The sequence below is a fragment of the Physeter macrocephalus genome, chromosome 6 (assembly GCF_002837175.3).
Source record: "Physeter macrocephalus isolate SW-GA chromosome 6, ASM283717v5, whole genome shotgun sequence".
NCBI classification, from domain to species: Eukaryota; Metazoa; Chordata; class Mammalia; order Artiodactyla; family Physeteridae; genus Physeter; species Physeter macrocephalus.
Genome location: NC_041219.1, coordinates 54,809,018 through 54,831,063, shown reverse-complemented (window position 1 = coordinate 54,831,063; position 22,046 = coordinate 54,809,018). Strand labels below are relative to the sequence as shown.

The window sequence follows — 22,046 nt, the reverse complement described above, 5'->3', positions numbered from 1 at the left end:
ATGGATGGGACAGTGAGGAAATAGGATTAGGTTCTATCTGGAATTCTGCAGGTTCCAACACCTTGAAAGTTCTAATTTGTAGATCTCTACTTTTTATAATTCCTTAAAATATAAAATAAACTAGAAACTAATGAGACTGCTAGTTAGTATTTTGAACTACCTTCTTAATACTAAGAACCCACTGGTCTCCACAGTTAAGACTTTGGAAGCTGTGTCAAACTTCAGGCTGACTAATAAGAAAGATTCTGTTTTTTTCCCCTGTTCTTCAGGTGGGAAAATACTGTGCTAGCCAGGGAATTTTTTTTTTTTTTAAGACAGAACCTTTTTCTGTATGGATCCCTCATTTAAGCATGGAAATCTACTTAGTAAAATTAGTATTTATTTTTTATTTAGTTCAGGTCTGTGCAAAGAAAAAAACCAGTTAACCCTAAAATCAGGGGTCTGTGATGGGAAAATGTGAACCTTCTTTTCATGATTTGTCTCTTTGTCTTGTTTTTTTGGCAATTTATTTCTCCTTCAGCTGACGGGACGGTTGACAGTGGTCAGGGATCTTCTGTCTTCACAGAGTCTCGAGTGAGCAGCCAACAGACAGTTTCGTATGGTTCCCAGCATGAGCAGGCACATTCCACTGGCACCCTCCCAGGGCACACAGCGCCTGTTGTCCAAGCACAGGCTCAGCCCCATGGGGTATATCCACCCTCAAGCATGGTGAGTAGCCGTGCAAGAGAGTGTAAGCCTATAATGTGTTCAGTTCAGACTCTTCTGCCAAATGAGTAACAGCATGAGTCCAGAGTAAAAAATACAAAAGGCGCATTTCCAAAGGAGGCAGGTTTATCATAGAGTATAATCGGAGTTGTTCAGGCAGGGGAGGATACCAACATTAATGTGTGAAGACACTGTTGACAAGATTTAAACCGATCTGCGTTTGGTTAAAGATAATGCTCTTTTTAGCCCTTCAGTGTTGAAACTGTTCCAAGCAGTGTAAGATGGGCACACAGGTGGTTTGGGGGTGGTGGCAAGGAGAGTTTTTCAGAAGTTACTTCAAAGAATTACTGAGTGTTTTCTGTAAAGTGTCTTAATGTATAAAACACAGGTAAGACCTTCAGGCCATGATAGAATGCTGCATGTGAGTACTCTGTAGTGAAGGAATGAGCATTTAATTTAGCGCTTGTGTTCAGTCATCAGTTGCTATGCGTGTTCTTGCCTTAAAGTCTGTGTTGGACGTGAGTTCCTTCCCCAGTATATGTTCATTTGCTTTTTCCCTTTATTTTGGTATCTGTTTTATGACTGATTTATTTTCAGCGTCAACTTACAGAAATTATATCCTGAAATGCTTTATACATTTATATCTATGCATATATACACATACATAAACACACATTACTACCCATGTTTTACATTAGCCACTCTTGCTTCTCATATAGAGAATGTTCAAATAGATCATGAGGTAATACCCCATGTCTTATGTTGACCCTCCGTGAAGTCTTCAGAGGTGAATAAGATGCATTTTCTGCCTCAGGAAGGAACTGAGAATTACTGGTCACTGTAGGGCCCTTGTTTAGTGAGATCTTTAGGCAGATAGATTGTCCCTCTTTCTCAGAAAGCTTTTAATCTGAATTCGTGGAACTCTTGCTCTTCATTAAATGAAACTCTATCTTTTTCTGGTAAGAAAGTACTTCTGCTTGTTGTGGTCTCTTATCCTACAGCTTGGAATAAAAGATGTTTGGCTAGGTCTCAAGATGGATGGCCACAGTAACAGAAAGAAAACTTCCAATGTACTAATGTTCTAACAACCTACTTCTCTAACCTTTAAAATAAGTAGGTAGGGTAGAAGAGCTTTATACAGACTGTACAGGTGTATTTCTGTGATCTAACAAATATTATTTGTCAGCATTTCTTGTCACTTTCTACTCTTGTTGATTTCTTCTGGATCATCATAACTATAGTTTTTTTAAAAACTATTTTTAATCTCTTGGCTTCCCTCATCACAGGGTTTATGAACTTTGGGTCTCTGTTTTAGAAAAGGAAATGGACTGATCATTTATGAAGATGTTAAATATTTGCGCCACAAATATAGCTACATTTGATGCTCTAAAAGCAGACTTTAATGACATATGACAGTCTTCTTGCCTTTTAATGACAATATTCTGTGGAAGTATTATGAAGAGTTATTAAATATTGAGGATTTTTCAAAACTTTTATAATTATTCCTTTCTAATTCCAGAAAGAATTTACTGTGGCTTGCAGCAGTGTGTATCAATTATAAGTGGGAAGCAAGAGTGGGAAAAAAAGAAAATGTAATCAATTACACAGTTCACAATATCTAAAAGGAAATAACAAACTTGCTCAGGACAGCCTTGCAGCGTTAGATTTACTGCTTTGTAGCTATATTAAAACCTTTATGTTAAGGTGCTTCAGACTTTCTAACTTTGTAAACCAAAGTTGAACCTCTGATGTGGCTGAAAAAAATTTAAAGTTATTCTTTAGAGATTCACATTTCAGATGTTTTTCCATTGACCACTTTAGTAAAAATACAGAATGTTTTCCTGTATCTATTATGAATTATGTCTAGAAAGCTAATGCTCTTCCTAGTAGGAAATGACTTTTTAGCTTTATAGATAAAGATAGACAAGTGTAATAAGTAAAATACTGTGAGCCAACAACTTTTTTGTCTAATGCCTTCTAAAATAGAACTGAGAAATCTTTTATGTCTGAGGTTTCCAGAGCTCCTGCAAAGCGATCCAGGCTTAAAATCTTCTACATCTTATAATGTATGTGAAACTAATAGAATTCATTCTTGTTTAATCTTAATAAGTTTGCAGAAACTGCAAGCCAACATTCATCGTTTTCCCTGTCTGTTCTGCTGCCTCGGTCAGTCGGTCATTCTTATTCGCACACTCATAACAGTTAATGTTATTGCAGAATGTTTAGGAAGATACTTAGTCATTGTTGTGGTTGTTCATACGTGACCAGCAGTGTAGAGAGAATAGTTACGATCTGCCAGGTGTGCTTTGCGGGATTCCGTCTCCTCAAAAAATGGCTTTGTGGAATTGGGGAGGATGGAACATTTCTTTACGTCAAGTATGCCTTGTTACCATTGTACATTTGGTTATCCTGTTTTCAGAGTGCTGTGTTTTTCATGTGTGTGTTTGTTTTCTCTTTAGCCTCGTCGTGGCTGTAGCATGTCAGTTTGTGTCCCCCATCTTTCTGCTGTTCCCTCTCTGTCCCGCATCTCTCCCAGTGCTCCTTCCACCCCAACACCAGTGCTGTCTGCACCTCTTTCTCCTTCCCTCCTTCGGACTGCCCCTGAGGAAACCTTTGCCGAAAAGCTTTCTAAAGCATTGGAGAGTGTCCTGCCTATGCACTCTGCCTTTCAGCGCAAGCACCGACGCTCCAGCCTGCCTTCCCTCTTTGTCAGTACTGTATGTAACATAAACTTCCTGACAAAACTTATTACCAGTGAATACATCCAGGCATCAAGAATTTTAATACAAATTAAGTAAAGAACAGGGCTAGACTTAGTAATATATTATGCTTTTACGTTACCAGTTTTTCCTATGGTTTCCCATAACTTATTGTTATGTAAGGCTTTAAGGGGGAGAAAAGCAAGGGGGTCATGAGAGAGAATGCTTCTAACACCCTTGGCATCTATCAGCGGGGAGCCATAAAATTGAGCTTTTGTTATATTCTCCTATCCCACACCAACGTATTCAGATTCTTGCATTTTCATATCTTAGCAAAGAATGTGTGTATTCTTTCATTTTAAACTCGCTGGCTTAATCAAAAGCAAATTTTCTCTTTATCAAACATTACCCAAACATGTTTTCTCCTCACTTTATTCCAAAGAGACACTAATGACCCTGGATGAGTCCATTTTTTTCCAATAGTGAGTGAAGAATAATTGAAGAGGGAAAGTTGCTTTTAATTTGTTAGCTGTTTAAATGAGGTGTCAGCAAACTAAAAGGCCACATAATGTTCCCTCTTGGAAATTTTTTTTCTTTGAATAAGGTGGGATCTTGACTCTAATGGAATACATTAGATACACATATAGTACATGTGATTTTCTTTGGCCCCATTATTGTCTATGGAAGGTCTATCTTTCAGAGTTGTTTTAAACACTGTAGTACTTTGCTGCTGCTTTTCCAGATAGAGAATTTAGTTAACATTCTCATCTAGCAACCCCCAAATCTTGAGATTTTTACCTAGGAGAATGATTAACTGTATAGTGTTTTATGGCTTTGGGATACTCTTTGAATAAACAACAGTAAAATGGAGCATTCTGAGTCAAAACAGAAACCTCCTTTTAGCTGTGTGAAGAAGTAACAGTGGAGCCATTTTGCCTATTTGATAGGGGTCTTCCCTATTGAAAGAATGAAACTGATCTACCCTTTTAAAAAAAGAGTCCGTGAAAGTGAATTATTACAGTGTGTACTGTTTGCATTTGACGGGGTACGATTCTAACTTTATAGAGTTTTTAATCTAGAACTGCCTCTGACTGACAAAGAGTGCTATTAAATCAAGTTGGCTCGTATTTAAATTATCCTTTTCACCTGGTTTGAACACCAAATTAGTCAACACAGCTAGAATCAGAAAAGTGGACATTCAATGATTTGGCATCTGTAACATGTTTCATGTAGTAAAATTAACTGCATCTGGTTTGGGGCAGACAGGGGAAAGACATGACAGTCACTGGCCAAGTTGTGTATATTTTACTATCCACCAAAAATTTCTTCTGATTTCTAGTCAGAAGACATACTGTTAGTTGATCAGAAATGAACCCTGGAGCCTCTAACACACCAGCGGACAATAAGGCTTCAGAGTAGGAAGACTTGGTACAGTTAGAAGTGAACATACAAATTGTAGGTAAAAGCAGAATAATCGCTTAGAAGGTTAAATTCTTCCATTTCCTTTGAGAGGGGAAAGTTGTGGAAAAGCAGCTCTTACCTAATGCAGAGAGTCCCACAGAATAATTTTATTGACCCTGGATGTATTTAATGGATTTTTACTATGCACATAATTTCCAAAAGCATTGTTATTTCTTTATTAATTATAAATTTGGTGTAACCGTTTCATAGCATTACACAGAGTTACCCAATTGTGCATGTCAATGTAATTTCACATATGAATGTATGAATTACTTGTCTTATTCATGTTGATACAGCCTCAGTCCATGGCGCATCCACGTGGGGGGACCCCAACATACCCAGAATCACAGATATTTTTCCCAACTATTCATGAACGTCCAGTTTCTTTTTCACCACCTCCCATCTGTCCACCGAAGGTGGCCATTTCCCAGCGGCGTAAGAGCACCTCCTTCCTGGAAGCCCAAACTCACCACTTCCAACCCCTGCTGAGGACTGTTGGCCAAAATCTTCTTCCACCTGGTGGCAGCCCAACTAACTGGACACCAGAGGCTGTAGTTATGTTGGGTACTGCAGCCAGTAGAGTCACTGGAGAGCCATGTGAGACACAGGTCCAGCCTATGTTTGAACCAACTCAAGTTTACAGTGACTGTAGACCTGGACTAGTACTTCCGGAAGAAGCTCACTACTTTATTCCTCAGGAAGCAGTGTATCTAGCTGGGGTACAATACCAGGCCCAGGTGGCAGAACAGTTTGAGGGTATTCCATACAACTCACCAGTCCTGTCAAGTCCTATGAGACAGACACCTGAACAGAAGCCAGGGCAAGGGGGCCCTACCTCAAGTTCTGTCTTTGAATTTCCATCCGGACAGGCTTTCATGGTAGGACACCTCCAGAATTTAAGATTAGATTCTGGACTGAGCCCAGGATCTCCCCTCTCTAGCATTTCTGCACCTATCAGTACAGATGCTACAGGCTTGAAATTTCACCCTGTCTTTGTTCCTCATTCTGCACCTGCTGTGTTAACTCATAACAATGCGAGCAGAAGCAATTGTGTATTTGAGTTTCATGCACATACTCCAAGCTCCTCTTCAGGAGAAGGAGGAGGAGGAGTTTTACCTCGGCGCATTTACCGAAATCGACAGGTTGCTGTGGACTTGAATCAGGAAGAACCACCTCCTCAATCCACAGGATTACACAGCCGCCTGCAGCCTGTGACTGAAGAACAGCATGATTTCCAGGCCCCAGAACTGACCGTCTCTGTGGTAGAGCCCACCGGACAGAGCTGGCCCATAGGAAGCCCAGAATATTCCAGTGATTCCTCACAAATCACTTCTTCAGACCCCAGTGATTTTCAATCACCTCCCCCTACAGGGGGAGCAGCTGCACCTTTTGGCTCTGACGTCTCATTACCCTTTATCCGTCTGCCTCAGACAGTGTTAGAAGAATCCCCACTTTTCTTCTGTTTCCCCCAAGGAGCCACATCTCCGCAGGTTTTATCTGCCTCATTTTCTTCAGGAGGATCTGCACTCCATCCACAGGTTATAGGAAAACTTCCACGGTTCTTTTACACTACCCTACTGTGCACCGTTACGTTTAAGTTTTCTATCCCTCCTTTCCATTCGTGAGGGATATTGTTTAATTTTATTATGGAGTTTCTCCATTGGGGGGGGTGATTTTAAACTACTTGTATTTAAGAGCAAAATATGAGACAGAAGCGGCCCGATTTACCTATAACATGTGTACACCCTTGGAAAAGAGAGCACAAAAACTAGAATTTTAGTTACTCATCAAAATCAGTTACTTCTGTCCATATGTAGAGTGGACAGAGTTTTCAACTAGTAGTGAACACATAAATGTCTGTAAGGTTGACTGAGCATTGGTTATTTACAAATATTAAGGTGAAGTATTTCTTTTTCCCTAGAAACAAACATGGCTAGTTTTTAGAAAAATAGAGAAGATAACATTTCTTTTCCTGTAAAATGCAAAGAATGGAAAATAGGGAATCTTTCTTTTTTTTTTTTTTTAAGTAGTGTTAGGAATATACAGAGTTTTCATTAGTATGGAAGGATCTTAAAAGACAGAGAGGAAACATCTTAGGAATTTGTCTTAACAAATGAGGATGCCTTTTAAAAATGGCATTAGTCAAACAGGTCACTGTGTATTATATGTTCAAGTAAAATGTTAATCCACAAAATTGACTGATTTTAATTTTTAGCAACTAAGTTAGAATCTAGTGTGGGTGACGGGAGTATTTTTGTTTTGTTTTAGGGATTTGTGGTACATGTTGCAAGGTAAAGACCATTAGATACCTCAGTTCTTAGATTTTTCCTCAACAAATTTAGATTTTGTTGTTTATGAATATGAGCATATGCACCCTCTTGCAAATAAAGACAGTGATGGACGTAATAGCATTCAAGAAGTGGAGTCGGTATTGACTATTTCATATATTATTCCTTTGATACATTTTGTCAAATGTATAAGTCTTATAAAATTTATGTAGGAGACTGCAGTTAAATAGGAAACTTTGCAATTATATATTCAAGATATCATTTGGATGTTTTAAATATCCCACTCTTTTATAAAGTACTATATGTTCTTCTTTGTACTTTCTTCCTATGTTCTTCCCCCATCAGGGGCATAAATAACCCCCAAAATATACATAAAGTATCAATTACTTAGAGCGGTACTAAGAAGCAAAAAGATCCAGAAACTTGAAAATCTGTACTGTGTGCACATGCGGTATGGTACGCTCACATTAACACACTGGTTGCCAGCCCATACTGTGAACGTGTATGCACTGCCAGCCTTGCTCCTTTAAACTTTCCAAAATGAAATTTCAGACATCAGGTAGTTCACAGAAAAGGTGCAGAAAGAATGTATACTCACAGTGGTTAAGATGCAGTAGAATGTGATGGTCTCTCCAAGTAAGCGTCAGAGAAGCCCCTCTGAACTGAAGTGAAACAGCAAAGGTGGGCCTTTTCGTTTTCTTAGCTCACCTATTATCAAATCCTGCATTCAGTTCTCACCTTCTAATTTATTTTAACTTAAGATCTCTTCTAGGTGAGGGTTTCTCAAATTCCAACCATATGGACAATTTAGGTGAGATGGCTCTTTGCTGTGAGGGCTGCCCTGTGCATTTGTAGAGTGTTTAGCAGCATCTCTGGCCTCCCCCCACCAAGTACCAGTAGCAGTTGTGACAACCAAAACTAGCCCCAGACACTGCCAGACATCTTTGGGAAGGGGCATGGGGTTCCCAAAGTGCCCCTGGTTGAGAGCCATTGCTCTAGGTACTTGGCAGGTAATGATGATAACAAGTTTTTTTACATTTTTGACAAAAGTCACTATAGCACTACAAGAAATAGCAAAAGGAACCAAATAGCATTATTAAATACCCTTTTTTCTTTAATTGTTTGGATAGTTTTTTCGCATTGATAGTCTTATTATTTTTCCTGATTATTTTCAATAATAATTTTATGTTGAATCTTATTATTTTGGCAAAAAATATAGCCTGAGCAGCGGGGTAGGTTAGGTTTTAACCATCATTGGTTTTTGCATGGAATCAGAGTATGTTCTGTAATATGATCCTTCTCTAACCTTCTCTTTAAAAACATGCCCCAGCGGTCTCTCCCTACATACTTAATCAAGCGAATGTTTCATCTTGCTCAGGCAAACTCTCAGGAGCTCACATATTTATTGCAAAACCCTGACCTCTGTATAAACGTACCTTTGGGCTTCTCTAATTTTTTGTATTCACTTCTCTCCTTCAGGCACAGGGGCAGAGCCAGGGTCAGCAATCTTCAAGTAGTTTAACAGGGGTTTCATCCTCCCAACCCATACAACATTCTCAGCAGGTGAGAGTAACTCATTGCTACATTTTATGGATTAGCAATAGCCAAAACACTGTTTTACGTCTTTCATGAATTGGATTCCTGATGTAAATGGCTTGCTAAGTTTTTGAAAGGAAAATCCAGAGGCATAACATTTCCTGTCTTCAGTAACATTTTAGAAAATCTTTTGTTTAATGTATTTTTTGAATGGTCTATTAGATTAGACATATTGAAATTCAAAAGAATTATTTTTACTGACATAATTTATGTGCCTTCTTAAACAGATGATTCTGCACTATTTTAACAATACGGTTGACCCTTGAACAGCACAGGGGGTTAGGGGCACAGGCCTTCTGCACAGTCAAAAATCTGTGCATAACTTTATAGTGGGTCCTCCCTCTCTGAAGTTACACATCGACAGATTAAACCAATCTTGGATTGCATAGTACTGAAGTATGTATTTATTGAAAAAACTTAACATATAAGTGAACCCACACCGTTCAAACCCGTGTTATTCGAGGATCAACTGTACAAAAAACGTCAATTTTGTGTCTATGTATTTCACGATTTGTCCTTTTGTGAGCATTTTACCATTGCTTTCATTGTGCTTGACTCTAGTAATGCTCCACTCCTTTTTAATTATTTCTAATCTGTGGGGTGGGGCATCAGATTTTATGCCAAAATGAATGAAAGCCTAAGAACAACTACTTCAGGAACTTTAAAAAAATGTTTTAAACTTCTGATTTGGGGAATTTGTTCCCAAAGATTCAGAGAACTCAAGGGATTAGTATAATGCTGATGTATTCAACAGCAGAACTGGTAATTGTAAAATTAAATATCTGTAGTGCATCACTGATATTAGTTAACAGTAATTATTTACATGGAAATAATGCTTTGGGGGCACAATCGAATATTTATTATCTGTTTAAAGTAAAATTTATGGGCTTCCCTGGTGGCGCAGTGGTTGAGAGTCCGCCTGCCGATGCAGGGGACACGGGTTCGTGCCCCGGTCCGGGAGGATCCCACGTGCCGCGGAGCGGCTGGGCCCGTGAGCCGTGGCCGCTGAGCCTGCGCGTCCGGAGCCGGTGCTCCGCAACGGGAGAGGCCACGACAGTGAGAGGCCCGCGTACCACAAAAAAAAAAAAAAAAAAAAAAAAAAAAAAGTAAAATTTATAGCCACTACATGTGTCATAAAAACTTCCCAGTGAATTATTTTGTTGATAGTTCCCTATGCAGTGTGTTTTCAAACCACCAAATTCTAAATTGGCTTGTTTCTATTAATTTTTGAAACTAAGTTTTAAATTCTCATTACAAATGGCTTGCTCACAGTCCAGCATGTGATCATGTAGTCATTTGATGCCAGTTTAAGATTAGATGTTCCTTGTACAAGATTAGTTTGGTCATACAGGCAAACCTCGTTTTACTGTGCTTCGCTTTCTTGTGCTTCGTAGGTAATACATTTTTTTTTTTTTTTACAAATTGAAGATTTGTGTTAACCCTGCTTCAAGCAAGTCTGTCAGCACCATTTTTCCAGCAGCATTTGCTCATTTCGTGTCTCTGTCACGTTTTGCTAATTCTCACACTTATTTCAAACATCTTCATTATTATTATATTTGTTATGGTGATCTGTGATCAGTGATCTTTGATGTTACTATTACAAAAGGATTATGACTTGCTGAAGGCTCAGATGATGGTTAGCATCTATTAATAAAGCATTTTTAAAATTAAGGTACGCACATTGTCTTTTTAGTCATGATGCTGTTTCACACTTAATAGACTACAGGGAGGTGTACGCACTAGGAAACAAAAAGAGTCATGTGACTTGGAGTATTGCAGTAGTCACTTTATTGCAGTGATCTGAACCAAACCTGTAATATCTCCGTGGTGCCTGTATATACATTTTCTCTGTGGCCAACACCTCTGCCTTATAGATGGAAGGGCTGCTGGGAGTGACACGTTCTGTCCTGCTCCTGCCCTTGCTTCCAGACAAGTGTCTGAATCTATATGTATTTATAGTTACGTTCAAGTAGTCACATTTTTGCCAACCTTAACAGGTTTAATTATATTAACAAGGGAGGTGTACGCACTAGGAAACAAAAAGAGTCATGTGACTTGGAGTATTGCAGTAGTCACTTTATTGCAGTGATCTGAACCAAACCTGTAATATCTCCGTGGTGCCTGTATATACATTTTCTCTGTGGCCGACACCTCTGCCTTATAGATGGAAGGGCTGCTGGGAGTGACACGTTCTGTCCTGCTCCTGCCCTTTCTTCCAGACAAGTGTCTGAATCTATATGTATTTATAGTTACGTTCAAGTAGTCACATTTTTGCCAACCTTAACAGGTTTAATTATATTAACAACCCTTGATAAGAATACAAATTAAAAGTTACATAAAGCTGAGTGAGGACAGAAACGCTATCATGGATACTAGTCTCCTAATTCGCTTATCGTTGGACACAGGCCAGTACCAATAAAATGTGCAGATTTTAAGTGTATGCTCTGTTTTTCCTTTTCCAGAGGAATTTGTTACGAAGCAGTGAAATAAGCCATTGAGTTAATGGTGAAGAAAGTATGCACGGTAGGGGGGCGGGGGGCAGCTCCACAAATGTCAGGTTAAAAGAATCAGGTGCTTGACTCTTCTGGGAAAAGATCTGACTAAATGGCTATCTCTACAGTACAAACAAAAATTCCTGTTTCAGTGATGCTTTTTTCAGATACTTTTATTTTGTGAGTTATTTTAAATATAGGATGAGTTAAGTAGAATCATAAAATTGAGCCCTTAATCTAAATAAGTGTATGCAGTCTAGAATACTTAACTTTTCCAGGGTTGCATAGCCAATAGATAGATAGAACTAAACATTACAAACCAGAATCCAAGATTTCTACAATAGTTTTCTTTTTTCTGCATTAAAGTTCTGCAGGGACTCATGATTCTGCAAAGGTGCCCAAGGAGCTGTATTTGTTTGTTTTATCTTCTGGGGTTCCATATATAGAAAAGAATGATTGTAAACTTTCTGTACTGTACGGTTAGAGTCTGTTTTTAGATCTGATTTTCGTTTTGCATACCGTCACGTCCCAGCACCACCTTAGGAAACCATCTCTCTAATTTTACTAGTGTGAGGAAAGAGATGAACTTTAGCCGAAATTTACTTTATTTCTTGTGTTTCTGAAATACACTGAATAAAGGATTGCTTCTTTTCACGTTTTTATCAAGAATCTTTTCTAGTGGTATATCGTGTCTTAATGAGGTACCAGAAATAGCTTTCTCCTACTGGAAATCTGAGTATTTTGCTGCCACAAAAGGTCATGAGCTACCCTGTTTCCTTAATAATTTCATCCATAATACGGGCACATGTAGAGTCTGTAGGTATCTTTTACTTTTTGTTCAACTAAGGCTCATGAACATTTTTTTCAAACACCCTTGTCCAACAGATAGTACACGGTCAGTACAGGCTGTTTTCAAGAGGCAGTTTTAGGCAAAGCATGATGCCAGGTTGCTATGCTAAAGAGTACTTGTTTGGCTAAAGTGTTGATTATTAGCCAGTGTGATTGTGCACAAAAAAAAAACCCAACACACCATATACTCCTGTCCTATCCAGAGGTGCCACTTCTCTATAAATGCTTTAATGTATAACTGGCATACATGCCTCTCAATTATACTAAGCAAGGAGTGAGGATGTACATTTATAAAACTGCTCATTTTTCACAGTACACACACACACACACACACACACACACACACGCAGTCCACAGATCGGTGTTAGGCTATTATCTCTGGCAGGCCCTTCTGAGCCACTTGCTTCTGGAACAGCTATATTTCCTTGACACTAAAATCCCTTTGGCAGTGGGATGATGTAAACAGCCTGGGTGGGTGCCCCCAGCTATCGGAGAGAAACAATTGTGGAAATGGAGCATGCTGACTCACAGCGGTGAGCTCTCTGATGCCTGGGAACAGCTGACAGAGAAGGCTCCAGAAGTCACAGCCCCTGCTGATTGGCACTTCCCTCAGTTATTCTAAGCAAGGAGTGAGGGTGTATGTTTGTAAAACTGCTCATTTTTGACAGTACACACACACACACACACGCACACACACACGCACACACACCCAACTAATTAAACAGTTTTTTCCTAACTGAGTTTATGCTCTGAAGGACCATGTGCCTAGGCACTGATGGACCACCAAGATGGATCGTATAAGGCTACTTTCAGGGAGCCTGAATTATCTGGTAAACATATACGTCAACTCCTGCAAAACGAGTAAGGATAATAGCTAACATTCTATACAGTGTGCAGAGCAATTTCCTGTGTTTTTATTTAATCCTTCTATGAACCATATAAATATAGGTATTATCATTATTTCCATTGCACAGATGGGAAAGCTGAAACGAGATCTGGAGAAGCTAAGTACTTTACCCAAACTTACACAGCTTCTAAAAGATAGAAAGAATTTAAATCCAAGTAGTCTGACTCCATGAAAGGAGACTATATCTCTTCTGAGCAGGGAGGGGGATATCAGTAGGTTTATGAAAGAGCATTTGAACTGGACTCGGATTATGAGTTAGATTCAGATGAAGGATAAGGAATATTCTAGGCCCAAAGAAAAGGGCAGGAGGGCAGCATAAGCAAGGTAGAAGGCACAAAGGTAGAAAGCTGTGAGACAGAAACAAATAAACCTTGGGTTCAGTGCGGCTAGAATACAGATAAGTCAGGACTTATGGTTAGGACTCAGTGCTCCCAATGCAGGGGGCACTAGTTTGATCCCTGGTCAGGGAACTAAGATCCCACATGCCACGTGGCACGGCCTAAAACATAAAAAACAAACAAGTGAAGGTGTGAGTTCAGGAAAGAGCTGATTTGAGTCCAAATTGTGATGTAAGCAAGGGTCTGCGTTGATGGGGGTGCGAGAGAGAGGTAATCGAGCGCCCAAATATAAGGGAGGGGGTTGCTCAGACAACCCTTACGAAGAAGGGGGATCACCACATAGTCAGACCTTCAGGCTCACATCACGGGGCTCTTACTGGTCTTTGCTTTGAACAATAACACACAACAATATTAATGGAATAAATTGAAACTGTTGAGAACAAGTGTGCCTGTAAGGACCTTAAATGGTGTATGTAGTTGGAAATGTTTATAGGCAATATCTGACAGAATTGGTTTTACATACGCCAAGACATTAAACATAGATTTTGTCCTTATTCTTAGGGGAACAACTTCACTGTTCCAGGTTCATTGTAAATAACATTTAAAGATCACTTAAAGGTTACATGAATATACACCTGTAAGATAATTGCAAAAACAATAGAACTGTCCTAATACTAATAATCAAGCAGATGCTTGTCACTGCAGATTTTACCTCAAGACACAACTTAAAGAAAAAGTACAGTGTTATGCGCCAGAAAAGCGAGATCATTCATAGTGTAGCTTCCCTGAAGAGAAAAATGCTGATGTATAATTACATGTGAAGAATTTGAATGAGGCAAGGGGAGCAACATTTCTGAATTAGTATATTTATATAAAAGACAATCTTATTTAGGTATGAAAATTAATGACTTAGGTAACTGTAGATAGTTCAAGGTGAATTCCTTAAAGTTTAAATATATTCAGGTTAACCAAAAAGGTTTTCTACTTTCTTGGTTCTTCTTTCTTAGTGGGAAAATGGGCAAAATTGTTTTAGATTCAGAGCTGCCGTATAGTTGGATACACATGATATATCTTAGTTGCTGAAAATAAATTTTATATAATTCAACAACCGTTTGTTCCTAATTTTTTTAAGTTAAGAATACATTATCAGAAATAAGGATAAAACAAACATGACTACTGTCACTATTACATTTCAGGATTCTTTTGATGGTTTTAATTGGTATAATAAGAAAGAAATGAGGAATAAATATCAGGGAAGTAAAAATATTATTTGCAGGTTATCACCTAACAAAATCTAGGATGCTTGTTCAGGTGGGTAGATGCATAACAGACATAAAAAAAATAAGTCTTGGGGATGCAATGTACAGCATAAGTGACTGTAGTTGATAATACTGTATTATATGTTTGAAGGCTGCTAAGGCTGCTAAAGGCTATCATTGGTTGTAGCATTATTTTAAGTAACAAAAAATTCAATCAACCAAAGTGTTCATCATTAGGATATCAGTGCCATTGGTAAACAAAATGAAAATGGCATGTCAGAGAACAGTATTTATAAAACGGATGTGTTTTTGTTTTGTTTTTAAAAACAAAATCAACTTGTGTGTAAATGACCACTTATGCATAGAAGGAAATCCATAAAGTCGATGCACCAAACCACTAATGGTGATTGTCTGTGGAGAAATGAGGTTGGGTATTTTCATTTAACTCTATTAATCTAATATATTGCTTAAAATTTTTATTACAAACAGGTGTTGTTTTTGTATTTAAAAATTAAAAATTTTATATTAGTTATAGGTATTAAAGAGTCTTGAAAGTCAGCATTGAAGTTCAGATTTTTGTTAGGCTAGAGGGGGCCATTAGTTTTATTGCAAAATTTAGTGTTTGGGTACAATTACATGCCATTCATCAAGTTTAGGTGTATTATACCAGAGTGCCTAGCACATGCTTGATTTCCAGATGACATTCCCTTTGCCGTACTTTGCGTTGAGTGATAGTGTCCTTGTTTTCAAAGAAGGAAACCTCATTTTGGCAGTAAAGTGAGCAATCTCTAAGGTATCACAGCTAGAAAATGGTAAAGCTAAAGTTCAAACTTCAGTGCTTTTCTCCCATTTTGTAGTCATTATCAAAGCTATTCTTTAAGCAAATTAATTACACAGTTGATGAAATATTGATAGATTAAGGGAAAGAGATTAAAGGAAGAGATTGGATTAGTTTAATATGGGACCAAAGTGAGCTCACTGCTATCAAGAAATGGGAACAAAGAGGGAGGAATTTGGAGGAGAGAGGATCTGTTTGGACATGGTGTCTGAAGGTGTTTGTAAATACCTGAGCTGCTACTGGGGCAAGGAGGCTGTTAGGTGAAGAACCAGTGGTGACTCAAACTTTGAAACATGGGTTAGTTCTTGGTTGTACCATCACAAATAAAGAACACCAGATGAAAAAGAAAGATGTGTAAAAAGGGGAATTGGTGAATTTGGGTTTGTGCATGTCTTGATTACTAAAATTGGCATCTTTTACAGACACTGATAGGCAAACATACTTCCTTAGGAACATGCTGTTAATGACTTGAAATAAAACTGAGTGATGGTTTTCTTCTCAGCAGCAAGGAGTGCAGCAGACAGCCCCCTCTCAGCAGACAGCGCAGTATTCACTTCCCCAGACGTCAGCCTCCAGTGAGGCCATGACTGCACAGCCCGCAAGTCAGCCTCAACCTCCACAGTCCTTGTCGCATGTGTCAGCAGGAAAACAGGTGAACGCTTACCTTCTAGAAAGGAGTGCCACATGACTTCTACCTTCCCTAATGGTGAAACTTGGTTATTTTCACTGCAAAAATGAAGAGAAAATTGCTTCTTTTGTGTATATGCATTGGTTAATATAAATGGGTATATACAGCAGCGATAATCCAAAAATGTTTAACTTTTAGGTTTATCAGCCTAAAATCAGTTTGACAGGTATAGAACTGATAAAAGGTGCTGTAGTAATTGAACCTGTGACATTTTCTAGCATTGTCAGTTGTACCTATCATTCTAGGTTTGCAATTATGCTGTGTTTTCACGTAGATTTATGCATTGTTTCCTTCCTTCATTGCCTTCTGAAGTCATAAAAAACCCTTATATGGAATGATTTTTTTTTTTCTAAGTTATCCTTCTAGTCACTTGAAAAGTAACCCTGGGGACTTCCCTGGTGGTCCAGTGGCTAAGACTCCGTGCTCCCAATGCAGGGGGCCCAGGTTCGATCCCTGGTCAGGGAACTAGATCCCGCACGCGGCAACTAAAGATCCTGCGTGTTGCAACTAAGACCCGGCACAGCCAAATAAATAATAAATAACTATTTTTTTTTTTAAAAAAATTAAGGAAAGAAAAGTAACCCTGTAGAAGATAAGCTCTTCTGAATGACCTTTTTTCAGCTTTAACATCGGGGCTTGTCGTGCTTGTATTGTTTCTGTCATATTTCATCACACCTGAGATACTGTCAATTGTAAAATGCACCATTATTTTATGTAACACTGAGGACTGACATACCATTAATTGTAAGATATATCTTAATGTCATGAACATTAAAATGACCAGGTGGTGGAAAGGGATGATTGCATCGTACAATCAGTTAAATATAGTAATTAGACCTACTTTTACAGGCCTGTGTTAGACTTAAGAATTGTGGAAGCACTATGGATGAACTCTAACTCCACTGGGAAGGAAGTCCTTTGAATTTCAGTAATCACTGTAGTATCAGTTGTAGTTTTAGTGACAGCAAACATGCCAGTGGATTATGGTATGTGAAACATATCTCAGCCAGGCTGTAAAGAAAAAACCCTTTCATATGGAAGGGTTCTCTTTATTGTTGAGCGATGAAGCATGAGCAAAATTTTCTACCACAAAAGATTTGGAACAGCAGCCAGTCTATCAGCCTCCCTGTCTCCTGTTGTCCTCTCCCTGCTCTTATGTGGCACATTAACTTACACTAATGTATGCAGGGGTTTGGTGTTTGTTTTAATTTTCTTTCTTTTTGGCTAATACATAAGTCTTGCTTTTGGCAGCCTTGCTTTTTTTTTTTTAAAGTCTGTCTGTTTTGTTTTTCTTTACCTTCCCAGCTTCCAGTTTCCCAGCCAGTACCAACTATCCAAGGCGAACCTCACATCCCAGTTGCGACACAGCCCTCAGTTGTTCCAGTCCATTCTGGTGCTCACTTCCTCCCTGCGGGACAGCCACTCCCGCCTTCCTCACTCCCCCAGTACCCTGTCTCTCAGATCCCCTCAGCTTCTCAGCCAGCTTTCTCTCCCCTTCCTGTCACCATGGCAGCTGGCGTTAATCAGCCTCTGCTTACCTTGGCTTCCTCTGCTCCAGCAGCTGCAGTCCCAGGGGGACCCCCCCTGGTCCCTAATCTTCCCACCCTCCTGCAGCCTGTGACTCAGCTGCCAAATCAGGCTCACCCGCAGCTCCTGCAGCCAGCAGTTCAGTCCATGGGGATAGCCGCTAACCTCGGGCAGACTGCTGAGGCTCCACTCCCCTCTGGAGATGTTCTCTACCAGGTACCGTGTTGGCTGGTGAGAAGGAGGGCACCAGAGGGTTTGGTTCTAATGATAGAACATCAAGGACTTAAAAACCTAATAACTGAATATCAGAATAACTAGCAATAACAGAAGTTTCTGATCTCAACCAGAGATGCTAAAATAGTAAAATTCTGAGAAAGGACAGGGTGATGATGTCTGATGACTCATTTCCATTTTCCCCAAGACATCTCTTGGGAGAAAAATGGTTCTCTCAATATTCAGTGTAAGCTGATTGAAAGCTAGATATGGCTAATAATAGAATATATAAGGCTACTTTTTTTTATGGGAAGAGTAAATATGGGTAGCCAACATGGTATCAGTAAAAAACTTCAGGGTTTAGATTTAGAATATTAGCAAGTCATTATATGACTGGAATGACTGATACCTTGAAGAATTTTTGCATTCTCCTGTTTGATTGGGTAGAAAGTAGGTATTTTCTAGAAGGAATTATGTCTGTTCCTCCTATTTAAATAGTCTCCAGGAGGGAAAAAAATAGCAACTTAAAAGTATAGTTGTGTACAGTCCTGTCCCCTAAATTGAAATCAGTTAACCATTTCATTTCAAGAATCTTCTTTAAATTATTAGAAAGAGATCAGGCTACTTTTCTTCGCTATGTTCCTCTTTTTTTTTTTTTCCTTGCTTGTCTTGCTGTTTTGCTCATTTGATGACCCAACCTGCACTAACTCCCCTCCCTCGTCTCTGTCACAGGGCTTCCCACCTCGGCCGCCACCACAGCACCCAGGAGACTCAAAGCTTGCTCCCTCTTCCAGCGTGCCTTCTGTGTGCGTTCCTTCCACAGTCCTGTCCCCTCCCGCGCCGGCAGAAGCACTGGCTGCACCAGGTTACTTTCCTACAGTGGTGCAGCCTTATGTGGAATCAAGCCTTTTGGTTCCTGTGGGCAGTATAGGAGGACAGGTTCAAGTGTCCCAGCCAGCAGTGAGTTTAGCACAAGCCCCCACTACATCCTCCCAGCAAGCAGCTCTGGAGGTAAATGGAATTCCTGCATGTTTATGTCTAAACTATATGTATAATGGGATAAAAATGACAAAGGAGAAACATAGGTTCCCCTGGTTTAGAATGCACTTGGAAACTATTGCGAACTAACTTCTGAATGACTTCTTCTTGCAGCCGAGTGAAATGCCAGTGTGGGGCCTTGTTGCCACTGGCTGTTCTGTTGGGAAGTGAGCGTGCCTTGGAGGAGATAACCCTGCTAGCCCTTCACTTCTCTAGCTAGCCCTTCAGCCGTTGTTCTTATCCTCTCACAAACTCCTGCCATTGGCAGTCACCAGAATACCTTACCCTGCTGTGCTCCCGGTGATCATTTTTGCCCCTCTTGGAGAAAGCTCTGAGCTGTCTTTGCACTTTGCTCTGCCTGCCCTGTTGCACATTCTGGTGAGATGCTGGCTGCACGGCAGGTTATAGTTTCTCACTACCTAGCAGCTGTTTTGGCTGATGACACACTGTGCAGTCTGTACCAGAGACTAGCTTTAGAAATTTCCTTTGCAACTTTAAGATGACTGTCTGTAGATGCTGAATATTGAGAATTATTAGTAAATGTAGTGCTTCTAGGACTTAGGGGAGGGATAAGGAAAAGAAGAGTAGCTTATTGGGGGTGGTTGACAATAAATAAAGTATATTACTGCCAAGGTGTGAATTATCCTTTCTGTTTACAGAGCACTCAGGGCGTCTCTCAGGTGGCTCCTCCAGAGCCAGTTCCAGTGGCTCAGCCACAACCTACCCAGCCTGCTACATTGGTCTCTTCTGTAGACAGGTATGTGACAGGACAGTTCTCCTTTCTTGACTGGTAGATAGGATGGTAGGAAACTTTAAAATGTCTCACCTTTAAATCTCATCATAAACTGAACTTTTTTTTCCGAAGTGCACATTCAGATGTTGCTTCAGGTATGAGTGATGGCAATGAGAATGTCCCATCATCCAGTGGAAGGCATGAAGGGAGAACTACAAAACGGCATTATCGAAAATCTGTAAGAAGTCGCTCTCGTCATGAAAAGACTTCACGCCCAAAATTGAGAATTTTGAATGTAAGTATTACTGACTTCTGGGTTTCTTATAGTTAGTTCATACCATTTAAGTATTTCTAAGGCTTGGGTGTATTGATGAAAGTTTAGGATCTTGTATCACCCAAATGATATCGTTAAATTCCATATTTATAAAAAAAAAAAAATAGAGAGTTTTTATTTGTAAAACAAAGATCTTTCATTCTTACCAGACCCTTCAGTGGAAGATGTGTAAGTAGCTGAAAGGCTGATATTTTCCTAAGGTTTTCTTGCTCCTAGTTTAAGAGGCAAAGTAGCAGTGCTTCAAGGAATAGTGGTAACATTCGGCTTAAGTTCAAGTGATAACCTGTGTTACTTTGTCACATACAGTAACAGATCTGAGCATGGTTCTTCTGAGATATGAAGTACCTTTTTTCTTTTCAGGTTTCGAATAAAGGAGACCGGGTAGTGGAATGTCAGTTAGAGACTCACAATCGGAAAATGGTTACATTCAAATTTGATTTAGATGGTGACAACCCTGAGGAGATAGCAACAATTATGGTATGTCTGTTTTTGGAGTTCCAGATTTTTCCTTCATACTTTATCTTCATATCCACTGCCCTAGGCAAATATGCAATACTTTGTAGACTGTTTTGACAGTTAAATATTTATGTCAATGTGAATATAACTAGCACACCAAACCTGTGATTTAGAGGTGCTTTTGTGTAGGACATGTCTAACTGGGTATTGAAGAACTAACTTACATATTAACTAAATAATAATACAGGTGGTATGCAGATAGGACAGAAGTCATGAAAGTGGTGATTGAATGACCTAAAGCTTGGGAAACACTGTACTAATTAAGCTAATGCCACATTTCTTTTACAGGTGAACAATGACTTTATTCTGGCAATGGAGAGAGAGGCATTTGTGGAACAAGTGCGGGATATTATTGAAAAAGCTGATGAAATGCTCAGTGAGGACGTCAGTGTGGAGCCAGAGGGTGACCAGGGATTGGAGAGTCTCCAGGGAAAGGATGACTATGGCTTTGCAGGCTCTCAAGTAGGTTCACCGTTCCCGTAGTGAAGTTCGTTTATGTTAAATATTGGCTAAATTTGCCTTGCACGATGTCCAGCGGTACCACATTACACCTGTAACTGAGATTATCAACATTTATGTTCTTTCTGCATGTGGCGATTTGCTTTGCCTGCTCATTAAGATTGAGAGAATGAATTTAATCACTTTTGTTTGTTGTAGAAATTGGAAGGAGAGTTCAAACAACCAATTCCTGCATCTTCCATGCCACAGCAAATAGGTGAATTTTTTTCTTTCCATTGTTTGTTCTTACCTTTGACCTAAGAAGTTATGTGCTAATAATGGAATCTTGAAGCTTTGTGTTAGTGACAATGTATATAATAATAATGCAATTAAATGGTCTGTTTCTTTTTAAGCAGGCCTTCCTACCAGTTCTTTAACTCAAGTTGTTCATTCTGCCGGAAGACGGTTTATAGTAAGTCCTGTGCCAGAAAGTCGATTACGAGAATCAAAAATTTTCAGTGAAGTATCAGATACAGGTAAGGAATTGCTTCTACCACATACATATATAAATCTTGCGTCTCTCCTTTATTGGAAGCTTGGTCATCAAGCAGTAGTTCAAATGATGACATAGACGATAAAGAATAGTAGAAAATTGAGAATGACCAACAGATAAACATTTGGAGACAGGGAAATAGGTGATGAATAGAGAGCAAAAGGACACAGAAGGGTGGCCACACTAGATACAGCCCGTGTGATTGATACTGTGTAGATTCAGCACTGTGTGTTTGTATCTCCATTAGGCGCTGCTGTATACCGTTTGAGGTTACTCTGTGTTTTTTCAGAAACAGATATTCATACAAGATCATTTCTTTTGCTGGAACTGCTATATCACTTGGCTGTTACAGAGTCTGTCATGTCCTTGGGGGAGGTTTTATACCTTGTTGGTATGTGGCATTGTTGGGAATACCAAAAGTAGATTGTTCAGTCTTTTGAACCCACCTTTTTTTTTTTTTTTTTTAACATCTTTATTGGAGTATAACTGTTTTACAATAGTGTGTTAGTTTCTCCTTTACAACAAAGTGAATCAGTTATACATATACATATGTTCCCATATCTCTTCCCTCTTG

The 22,046-nt window shown here is 39.3% G+C and overlaps 1 protein-coding gene across 27 annotated transcripts in view; it reads left to right on the top strand.

Moving 5' to 3' along the window:
• WNK1 (WNK lysine deficient protein kinase 1) overlaps positions 1-22,046 on the top strand; it is a 142,531-nt gene that overhangs the window by 93,685 nt on the left and 26,800 nt on the right. For 5 of the 27 annotated variants that reach the window (XM_055085414.1, XM_028490882.2, XM_028490881.2 and 2 more), the window contains exons 8-20: positions 521-708; positions 3,165-3,422; positions 5,162-6,403; positions 8,633-8,716; positions 15,935-16,084; positions 17,426-17,863; positions 18,593-18,871; positions 19,558-19,655; positions 19,764-19,926; positions 20,326-20,442; positions 20,770-20,943; positions 21,139-21,196; positions 21,333-21,455. In XM_055085414.1, the coding sequence (XP_054941389.1) occupies positions 521-708; positions 3,165-3,422; positions 5,162-6,403; positions 8,633-8,716; positions 15,935-16,084; positions 17,426-17,863; positions 18,593-18,871; positions 19,558-19,655; positions 19,764-19,926; positions 20,326-20,442; positions 20,770-20,943; positions 21,139-21,196; positions 21,333-21,455 (3,372 nt within the window). Of the gene's footprint in view, positions 1-520; positions 709-1,093; positions 1,127-3,164; positions 3,423-5,161; positions 6,404-8,632; positions 8,717-15,934; positions 16,085-17,425; positions 17,864-18,592; positions 18,872-19,557; positions 19,656-19,763; positions 19,927-20,325; positions 20,443-20,769; positions 20,944-21,138; positions 21,197-21,332; positions 21,456-22,046 lie in introns of all 27 variants that reach the window. The other 22 variants (XM_028490878.2, XM_028490884.2, XM_028490897.2 and 19 more) reach the window with 17 other exon arrangements.